This window comes from Ranitomeya imitator, chromosome 2 (assembly GCF_032444005.1).
Source record: "Ranitomeya imitator isolate aRanImi1 chromosome 2, aRanImi1.pri, whole genome shotgun sequence".
Taxonomy (NCBI): Eukaryota; Metazoa; Chordata; class Amphibia; order Anura; family Dendrobatidae; genus Ranitomeya; species Ranitomeya imitator.
Window position 1 is genome coordinate 721,952,557 of NC_091283.1, and position 11,577 is coordinate 721,964,133.

Below are 11,577 nucleotides of genomic sequence, written 5' to 3' on the forward strand. Positions count from 1 at the left end.
CCTTTTATAAGGTTAAATGTCACAGGAACAGAAGAAGAAGATGATGATGATGAAGAGGAAGAAGTAAATATTACAGTAACCATCTTGTCTTGATATTTATTTTACTTCTGAATTTTATAAGTTGTATTGGCCATCTTATCGTTCGGAGTATATTTCTGTTGTTTTTCTTGTTCTGATCTTGTGAGAATAGAGATTATCTTGAAGCTTTGTACAGACAACTATTACATAATTTCTGGACTATTGGATGCCAGACTATCAGATGAAGGACTTTTTCAGTGATGAATGTTTTATTCATGTTGTTTGAGTAGCTGGAATGATTTCCCTAGATCGATGTTTTGTCTCTCCCTTCGGTACGCTCAGTACTGTAATATCGCCAATATATTATAAATCCCCCCATGACTGCCTAATTGCAGCATCAGCTCATGGCACAGGTGGAACGTACGTGCCCTCGTTTCGTACTACCTTACTTTCCCAGAGTAATGAGGTTTCCTGTAGGTGTGGAGATAATTGGCTTGAACAGGGCATGGTAGCCGCACCCAAATCTCTGCAGATTCACTGGTGAATGGACACTGAGACGCCAGGGCTGACGTGTTTCATCTTGCAGCAATGTGTCAGGAGCTTTCAGATAGATTGATTCTGGCTTCTATGACGAAACTACATTAGCAAAATGAGGTTACAGAACCAGATTCCCTTTTATCACTGAAATGTTCGTTTTGATGTTTATGTGTATTTCTGTATTGGGCTCTGACAATATTGACTTGCTCGGAGATTTATCCTTTAGGCATGGGCTACATATACTACTATTTGTAGGCTTCTAATGCTCCAAATACACCAACAAAAAGGATCTGATGTTGTAACACAATGCAGCCAATCCTTCTCTCCTCCAATATCATCTTTCCAAGTGAGTCAGAAGAAGCCTATACACCTGAGATGGTCGGCCCAGTAGCCCAGAAATCAAAGGGTTAGGTGTGACTTTAATCTAATGTGCATGAGGACCTTTAAGTCTACTCAAGAGATGGATGAACAAATGGGTGGCGAGTCGGGGATACACTGATGTTATGTCAAATATATTAATTATTAATTATTCTGTAATTCACAATATTAAATATATTGATGAACTTTCTATCATAATTATTTCTACAGCATTTCTTTACTATAAAGAGCTGATATCATCCCCATTGGTAAATCCAATGTGCCGAAGTTTGAGTATGACGCTAAAGGCCCAATGAGTCAGCTCTTCTTGTACTACCATAGTGAGCCACAAGGGGCACTGTGATGACATTGATGATGATGATGCAGCTATTTCGGTCCCCGCTCCAGGAGTTTAGCATTAAGCCTCTATCCACAATACTCCAATGAGAAGGTCATTTTTCAGCTTTATTTACATATGAATTATGATTTTCTAAAAAAAACATAATTTATAAAAATATTAACAGGGATAGTATGACATAGATCATACATAGGTAGATGGATAGATATAGATATAGGACATGCTCTGCATTCTTAGACTATTCTGAAGCATACTTTGCATTGCTAATAAACATATTAATATACAGAAAAAAGCACATGTCAAATAATAATGACATCTCTGCAATATATTTGCCGCACCCAGCTCAACCCTCCTCATTGATTCATCTGCCGCACCTAGTAACCCTGCAAAGTCCTGAGATCTGTCAGATGTTGTCAAAACACAGTCAGCACAATGCAGAATATTCCTATAAAGTGACTTTCTCAGGTTTTTTCACATCTACCATTCTTCTACCTAGCTACTGCAAATCCCCCTGCTCATATAGTGCCAGCATAATGCCAATTATCCACAAACTTCACGACTCGGGCTAAAACAGAATTAGATGAAAGAGCTGACATTACAGTTTTGCATTGCAAACTTTTAACATCGTTCACACTTGTGAGGGGGTTTTGCAATTGGAGGGAGAAACTGGGCAGCGAATTTGTAGCCAGAGATCAGCACTTTGGACAGTTCACACGTGGATGGATAATTGGCCCCTTTTTGCTTATCTGATAGGAGCCATGAAGCGTACCCCATAATGAGAAGAAACCTAATAATGTTCCCTGGGAGCCTGCAGTCATTTCATGATGGGACGGTAGGATCAGAGGGCACATCTATGGTAAATCTCAGGAAATACATCATATTTCATATTCATTCACAACTAGGCTTTTTTTCACTAGTTCTATTATATTTACCGCCCTAGCCCTGTATTCAGGGTATCCTGGCAAGAAAGACCCCCAACAGCCACCAGGGCACATGTCCAACCAAACCTCTTCTGGCCACACTCCTGCTGTTTAGCTTTGTCATTGTTATGTACGTTAACCACTAAATATGTCTTTCCATCTCAATATATATATATATATATATATATATATATATGTGTGTGTGTGTGTATATATATAGAGAGACAATATTGACATATGTATGTATATAGATATAGATAGATATGTATGTGTGCATAACTATATATACAGTATATATATATATATATATCTATGTAGATATGTATATATAGGTGTATATATGTATATATAAATATATATATATGAATATAGAAGCATGCATATATATGTATAAATATCTATATATATATATATATATATATATATGAATATGTATATACACACATATATATATATGGTATATACATATATATACATATATATATTACTGCATTATCATATGAAAAGGACAGACTCAATGCTGCTACATCACTATCCCATGCATCTTATTGTATAGAGATAGTTTTATGATGTTGTCCTGTTAGTCTGTTGTCATTTATTAAATTTGATTAATTAAAATATTGAAAAAAAAATCCCAGGAACCACTCATTTAATAAATGCTCAGTAGAGCCAGTGCTACAGCGATCATTTTGCTGTAATGTGCCAATACTTTAGTAACTAATGGGTTGGGCAGGGCAGGGCTGTGTGACTGTTAAAGTCAAGGTCATTAGTGTGAGAATTGCAGGAGCACAGCATATCCTCACTGGTAGTCACTCACCTACATACATGACCCCCTCTTTGGTCTTCTCTGCAGCCTCTGTCACACCCTGCTTGGTCTTCTCTGCAGCAGCCACCACACCTTCCTTAGCCATGGAAAAGCCTTTCTTGAAGACATCCATGCTGCCTTTATAAATCTAGCAAAGTCGGAGAGACCCTTAGCCTGACCTGAGTCCTGCTGGAGATGTGTCGGTGTTCAGTACGGCGGTGGCAGTGGGATAGTTTTAAGATTTTTCTCCAGCTTCTTATCAAAGTGCTGCACTGCAGTCTGACCAATGACCAGGACTAGCCGGCTGTAAAATATTAATAATGCCAGAGTTAGGTGGGACAGGGGGCTAGGGAGGAGGAGGAGCTGGAGGATGGAGAAGGATGGGGAGGAGGGAGAGGCACATGGACCACTGGATCCTTTCCAGGCTGGAGAATTGCTGGGCTGCAGTATGCTGCACTCCTTCAAGGACAAGCTGCAGTTGCAGGGGAGATGCTGTACAAGCAAGATCTGCACTTTCTAGATGGAATCTGTGTGTACAGGGAGACTAAAGGGCTTTTTAACCCTTTCCAAAAGGAATTAGAAGTGCATTTCAATATTCAAATCTTTAAAATGGTATAGATAGGCTGAAAAGAGTGGGGGGAAAGCAAAAGATGGGATGAAACGACTGATAAAGTAAAATATATCATACAGATGATAATGATAGGAAACATCAGGAACGTATATGGGTTACAGGCGGATGCTACACATGTAAGCCAAAGATATATCCGCCCACCGCACTGTATAAGCAGCAATGTATGGCAGTATCAGCATAGGAGGTACACACATCACATCAGGTGCATTTTGCTGCAGAGTGATGTCACATTTGCATGCTTGGAGAGCAGATCTTCCCTGCGGCCAATAAAGCAATGTCTAATATAATGGACACTAAAAGCCTAATGTGAGTTATCGCCCCTCCCGAGCAGCTGCGCCACACACCCACTACCGCAGAGCATGATTGCTTTGTCTATAGGATGCTACATAGGCCTGATTACATATCTGCCCTGCTCCTCCGCTATGCAGTGATGCCATTATATGGAACTATGGGATATAGTCCACGTTTATTCGAAAAATATGGGGAACATTTGCTTAATACTTGTAAATGCTTTCTATGGTGTTTGAATATTTAGGCTGGGTCATACGGTCACACCCACCGTTATTAGAGCTCGTACACATGCCCATATTTTCAGTTTAAGTGCGATCCGACAAAACATTGGATCACCCTCGGACCAAAGTTATTCTATTGGGTCAAGTACATGTCCGATTTTTTTTCTTGCAATCAGCAAAACCAAAGGAAAACTTGCAGCATGCGCAAGTTGTATCCAATTATCAGATCGCACCACGCCATGCAAGTCAGTGAGTAAAAAGCAACGGACTGCACTCGGATGACATCTGAGTGCAGTCGGATTTCCACGTAATGACAGAATGGAGAAGATAAAGATATTTTTTTTCCATTTCTCCCAAAAAATTGAAAATCAGATCACATTCAACGGGGAGTTTCCTTTTCTGTTCAGTATTTCGTATACAGAAGAGATTGCGAAAGTGAATGTTACATATATAGAGATTAATGTGACCTCAAAAGGTCCTAGTGATCAACTGACTGTTCAGCCAAGTGAACGATCACCTAAATGTTGGTGACAGATGCCGATATTGGGTGTAACTGGGCCAACATAGAGCACCTTTCATTGTAAGGGTCTGTTCCCACGACTGTATTTTCCGTTTAAGTGCTGTCCATGTAAAAATCTGACATGGCACTGACAGGGTTAGGTCTAACGATATTCAATAGAGCTGTTCAGATTATCATTTATTCACTTGTAGCATGCGCCAGTCTCTTCTGTATTTGGATGAGACTCGCATATTCAAGTCTGTAGGAGCGCCAAAAAATCGGATCTTCATTGTTGCATCTGATTTACAGAAGCTTAGGAAGCTGTATTTGGTCTTATACATTTTTGTAGCTGGTGTTGTATAAAGATGGATGTCATATGGACGTCGTACAGATGCTAAAACTGGACATAAGGAAAACAATACAGATGAAAAATTCTCAGTTTCTTAGTGAAAAATGTACACTTTTGGGTACGCTTGTGAGAATTTAGCTTTATAGTGGATTTTTCTATCACAGCGTAAAGACAAAATGATTCAATGTGACCCTCTGGAGAATATCCTATAATAATAAAACCACAAAAGTGACCATAAGACCTGGCTCCACCAATAACTGCCGTAATCTTGGCCTAAACTAACTCTCACATGCCATATAGCAATAAAATTAAAATATTAGCAGTCTAATTTAGAAGTATATTCAGAATGCATTTTTTGACCTTTTCTTACAAACTGAGCAAAAACTAATGGCACCGATTCATTATTGCTCGTGCGCCAGCTTGTTTTGCGACTTTTTAGTGTTTTGCACCAGTTTTCCATTTGCACTGTGTTCATTTTTTCCATTTGCTCCTTTTTAAAATCTATATATGTGCTAACCTGCAATTTTTTTTGTTGGTGTAACTTCCCACAGATGAAGCTGGGTCCCCAGGACTCCCGGTGTAGTGGGCAAGGATGGTGAATGCCGGCAAATAAACGGAGGACACGGGGATGCAGTTTCTTTACCTGGATTACTGATGTGGACAGCCTCAGTCCAGGGTGCCCACAACAGGTGTCAATGGAGTCCAGGCAGTCTGAAAACGAGTGGGATTCCCTTTGCCAGGCTAGATTGGGAGCCTTCCACTATGCGCTGATTAATGGTCCCTTGCTGCCTGTTTTTTCCTGACAAGGTCCTCTTTTACTCTCTGTCCTGGGACAGTACCTGCATGGTAGGCAACTTGAGCCATCTCTTTGGGGTCTCTATACATGGTGACTCCAGGCTCTGGTTGTTGCTGTACCTCAGGTGTAATGTGGGCAAGTCCATTTCAGTTTCCTGCCCTCCGGTTCTGCCAAGGGACATGTAGTTTCACACAGCCTTGGGCTCCTGGTGCCCGGTTTCTGCGCTTCAGCCTGGAAGGAGCCCAGTTACGGCTCCCTTCCAGCTCTTTAGTTCTCCTGTGCTCCTTCACTGTTCCTTGTCTGCACCAGACTAACTCCTCCTCCAGACCAGAATGTATATTATCTAGGGAAGCTCCCCTGAAAACCGGGTTTAGAGCTCCCCCTCTTCTGGCCTGGAGTCAGAATGTGTTGAATGTACAGCTTACCTGCCAAAGGGATTCTCATCGTTTTGAGGCATGGCATCACCCTCCCCGAGAGGAAGGCAATACCACTGTGGTACCTGAACCCCTGGGGTGCCACAGCTGTATACTACTGTTGTCGTGAAACCTGTATACCACTGTTGTCATGAAGCCCGTATACCACTGTTGCTGTGAAGCCTGTATACTACTGTTGTTGTGAAGCCTGTATACCACTGTTGTAAAACCTGTTTTCCACTGTTGTTATAAAGCATGTATACCTTTGCTGCAGAGAAGCCTGTATACCACTGTTATTGTAAAGCCTGTATAATACTATTGTCGTAATGAATAGGTATAAGCATAACAGTGTTATTGTAAAGCCTGTTTACCACTGTTGTTGTATAGGCCTTTATACCACTGTTGCTGTGAAGCCTGTATATCACTGTTACTGTGAAGCCTATATACCATTGTTGTTGTGATACCTGTATACCTGTGTTGTAAAGAATGTTTGGATCGCCACCAAGGGCTAGGGGTACTCAGTTCCGGGTCCTTTAGTTCTCAAGGGGGATGTCACGGTGGCTGACCTGGTCCGTGGCCCTCGGGAGGTCTGTTGAAAAAGGGGGGTAAGGTCTTTAAAGGGATAGTGTTCGTGACACCACCTGTGGTATTCGGTCAGGGTGACCGACGCTGCTCAGGGGTCCGCTGGGGTGATGTTATGGCAGCTAGATGGTATACCTTCCCACAGGTGAAGTATGTCCCCAGGGCTTCCCAGTGTGTAGATGGTGGATAGTGTGAGGCGCAGTGAAGAACGAGGACACAAGGTTGCAGTCTCTTTACTTTTACTGAAGGCTTCAGTGTCCACAGTCCAGAGCACTGGATCACAGGGTAGGCAGAGTCTGGCCGGTCTGAAGGCAAATCTAGAGTCCTTTATCCAGGTGGAAATCAGTAGCCTTCTTCTAGTGCCTGGATGTTGTAGTACCTTACTGCTGAGACTCTCGTAAGGTCCTCACAACTGTTAATGTTCTAGATGTTATGTCTGTCTCTGTCCCCCAGATGGATAAGAACAACCCATATGACTGATGGCCTGAGGCTTTTTACAGGGATTCTAGCACGCCCCAGCCCCCACAAGTTGCCACCGTGCCTCCTAGGTATAGGTTGGGCAGGTAACGTGGAATTATCTGTCCTGCCGGTCTCTGGAGCAAGGCATGGAGATGATTGCTCCCTCGGTGTTCCGGCTACCGGATCCTGTACCTCAGAAGGAGGCAGCCTGTGTAGGGCAGAACTCCTTCTGGTTTTCCTCTCCTTTTGCTATGACTTTGTTTGTCACGCTCTACAATACAATTCTCTTTCGTGTCCTTCCTTAGGATGCTGCCGCACTGGTAGGCAGTCGCAGCTCCGTGGCCTTCTATCTAGGCCTCTGACAGGATCCCACCCCTGTCAGGGACCCTCTGTCGGCAACTGCTAGATGTTCCTCCTTTCCTCTGTCTGCATGACAGGTGCTGCCTGAGTGAAGTCCAGCCAGCTTCTGCCAAACTTCCTATCCAGTCCACCAGTTTTACCTAATTGTGAAGAGTGCCCTAATAAATAGGAGCATGGCTCCCCCTGGTGGACTGGAGTGTGAAGTGTGTTGAATGGTTTGTGATACCTGGTAAAGTGATCTCCTTTATTGCCTTCAGATGTAACATCACTTCCCCTGGTGGAAGAATGACATTACTGCAATGACCAGGACCCTGGGGCGCTGCATGTATAACACTGTTGTTGTAAACTCTGCATACCACTGTTGTTGTAAAGTGAGTATACCACTGTTGTCTTACTGTAAAGCTTTTATACCAATGTTGCTGTGAAGTCTATATTCCTTTGTTACTGTGAAGCCTGTATATCACTGTTGTTGTAAAGACTGTATACCACTTTGTTTGTAAAGCTTGTATAATATTGTATAATATTGTTGTTCTAAAGCCTGTATGCCGCTATTGCTTTGAAGTCTGTATACCACTGTTGTTGTTAAGTCAGTAAACCACTGTTGCTGTGACGCCTGTATACCTCTGTTGCTGGGATGCCTGTATACTTACCTTGGTTGAGATGTAATACTCATTCCTCAATTGTCCTTGTCTTCTTCATACATTCTCCCTGCTGGCTGACTGTTCCGATGCTTTACTAGTGCATGGATTTGATTTCTGAGTGGTTGATCTCCTATGGGTCCATTTAGTGCAATGATCATTGGGAGTTAAATGTAGGCCATACATTTTTAAAAAAATGCAAGATTCATATATTGAGTTCCAGAACCTTCCTCTTCAGAGACTTATATCTTTGAGCAGTCATATCTTTGCTTAGTAGCCCATTCAGAAGTTGAGGTTTCAGACTAGGTTGGAATGAAAGGAATTCTGTTGTTCTGTATTTCTTTTTGAATATATGAACAGAAATGGAGTTAATTACATCAAGTCATCAATTTGCAGCATCAGTAGGAAACTATTGACTTTCTCAAGGTCAAATCTTCTCAGCTTTCACTTCTCCATACGTTCCTGCAGTATTGATTACTTTCTCATTTAGCAGAAACAGACCATACGGTACAATTTTAGTGCTTTTATCTTACATAAAGCTTTGAAGATTGCATCATTGACTGGACAACTGCATCAAGAGAGGGTTTAAAATTTCCATTCACCGTTATAATGGAAAATATTCCAGATCATGTGCTGCGTTACATCTTTTGATGTGATTTATTAATGAAGCAATCATGAGCATAATTTAGGTACCAAAGTCCGGTTATGCTCCCTGGAATATCAAATTATTTTTGAGTATTGCATTTTTTGGTCAAATAGGTTATTACTTATTTCTCTTAACCCCTTCATGACCCAGCCTATTTTGACCTTAAAGACCTTGCAGTTTTTTGCAATTCTGACCAGTGTCCCTTTATGAGGTAATAACTCGGGAACGCTTCAACGGATCCTAGCGGTTCTGAGATTGTTTTTTTTCGGGACATATTGGGCTTCATGTTAGTGGTAAATTTAGGTCAATAAATTCTGCATTTATTTGTGATAAATACGGAAATTTGGCGAAAATTTTGAAAATTTCGCAATTTTCACATTTTGAATTTTTATTCTGTTAAACCAGAGAGTTATGTGACACAAAATAGTTAATAAATAACATTTCCCACATGTATACTTTACATCAGCACAATTTTGGAAACAACATTTTTTTTTGCTAGAAGTTATAAGGGTTAAAATTTGACCAGCGATTTCTCATTTTTACAACGAAATTTACAAAACCATTTTTTTAGGGACCACCTCACATTTGAAGTCAGTTTGAGGGGTCTATATGGCTGAAAATACCCAAAAGTGACACCATTCTAAAAAATGCACCCCTCAAGGTACTCAAAACCACATTCAAGAAGTGTATTAACCCTTCAGGTACTTCACAGCAGCAGAAGCAACATGGAAGGAAAAAATGAACATTTAACTTTTTAGTCACAAAAATTATCTTTTAGCAACAATTTTTTTATTTTCCCAATGGTAAAAGGAGAAACTGAACCACGAACGTTGTTGTCCAATTTGTCCTGAGTACGTTGATACCTCATATGTGGGGGTAAACCACTGTTTAAGCGCACGGCAGGGCTTGGAAGGGAAGGAGCGCCATTTCACTTTTTGAATGAAAAATTGGCTCCACTCTTTAGCGGACACCATGTCACGTTTGGAGAGCCCCCGTGTGCCTAAAAATTGGAGCTCCCCCACAAGTGACCCCATTTTGGAAACTAGACGCCCCAAGGAACTTATCTAGATGCATAGTGAGCACTTTGAACCCCCAGGTGCTTCACAAATTGATCCGTAAAAATGAAAAAGTACTTTTTTTTCACAAAAAAAATTTTTAACCTCATTTTTTTCATTTTCACATGGGCAACAGGATAAAATGGATCCTAAAATTTGTTGGGCAATTTGTCCTGAGTACGCTGATACCTCACATGTGGGGGTAAACCACTGTTTGGGCACACGGCAGGGCTCCAAAGGGAAGGCGCGCCATTTGACTTTTTGAATGGAAAATTAGCTCCAATTGTTAGCGGACACCATGTCGCGTTTGGAGAGCCCCTGTGTGCCTAAACATTGGAGCTCCCCCACAAGTGACCCCATTTTGGAAACTAGACCCCCAAGGAACTTATCTAGATGCATATTGAGCACTTTAAACCCCCAAGTGCTTCACAGAAGTTTATAACGCAGAGCCATGAAAATAAAAAATAATTTTTCTTTCCTCAAAAATGATTTTTTAGCCTGGAATTTCCTATTTTGCCAAGGGTAATAGGAGAAATTGGACCACAAATGTTGTTGTCCAGTTTATCCTGAGTACGCTGATACCCCATATGTGGGGGTAAACCACTGTTTGGGTGCACAGCAGGGCTCGGAAGGGAAGGCACGCCATTTGGCTTTCTAAATGGAAAATTAGCTCCAATCATTAGCGGACACCATGTCACGTTTGGAGAGCCCCTGTGTGCCTAAACATTGGAGATCCCCCACAAACGACCCAATTTTGGAAACTAGACCCCCAAAGGAACTAATCTAGATGTGTGGTGAGGACTTTGAACCCCCAAGTGCTTCACAGAAGTTTATAACGCAGAGCCATGAAAATAAAAACAAAATTTATTTTCTCAAAAATGATCTTTTAGCCTGCAATTTTTTATTTTCCCAAGGGTAACAGGAGAAATTTGACCCCAAAAGTTGTTGTCCAGTTTCTCCTGAGTATGCTGATACCCCATATGTGGGGGTAAACCACTGTTTGGGCACATGCCGGGGCTCGGAAGTGAAGTAGTGACGTTTTGAAATGCAGCCTTTGATGGAATGCTCTGCGGGTGTCACGTTGCGTTTGCAGAGCCCCTGATGTGGCTAAACAGTAGAAACCCCCCACAAGTGACCCCATTTTGGAAACTAGACCCCCAAAGGAACTAATCTAGAAGTGTGGTGAGGACTTTGAACCCCCAAGTGCTTCACAGAAGTTTATAACGCAGAGCCATGAAAATAAAAATAAAAATTATTTTCTCAAAAATTATCTTTTAGCCTGCAATTTTTTATTTTCCCAAGGGTAACAGGAGAAATTTGACCCCAGAAGTTGTTGTCCAGTTTCTCCTGAGTACGTTGATACCCCATATGTGGGGGTAAACCACTGTTTGGGCACATGCCGGGGCTCGGAAGTGAAGTAGTGACGTTTTGAAATGCAGACTTTGATGGAATGCTCTGCGGGCGTTACGTTGCGTTTGCAGAGCCCCTGATGTGGCTAAACAGTAGAAACCCCCCAAAAGTGACCCCATTTTGGAAACTAGACCCCGAAAGGAACTTATCTAGATGTGTGGTGAGCACTTTGTACCCCCAAGTGCTTCACAGAAGTTTATAATGCAGAGCCGTGAAAATATAGCATTTTTTT

At 41.6% G+C, this 11,577-nt stretch overlaps 1 protein-coding gene across 1 annotated transcript in view; it reads right to left on the reverse strand.

Annotated features, from left to right (window-relative positions):
- The window catches only part of SNCG (synuclein gamma), a 29,440-nt gene extending 25,691 nt beyond the window's left edge, over window positions 1–3,749 (reverse strand). Inside the window, exon 1 of the mRNA XM_069753180.1 lies at window positions 3,008–3,749. Within this exon, the coding sequence (XP_069609281.1) occupies window positions 3,008–3,128 (121 nt within the window). The 5' untranslated portion in view covers window positions 3,129–3,749. The remainder of the gene's footprint in view (window positions 1–3,007) is intronic.
- Between the last annotated feature and the right edge of the window lie 7,828 nt (window positions 3,750–11,577).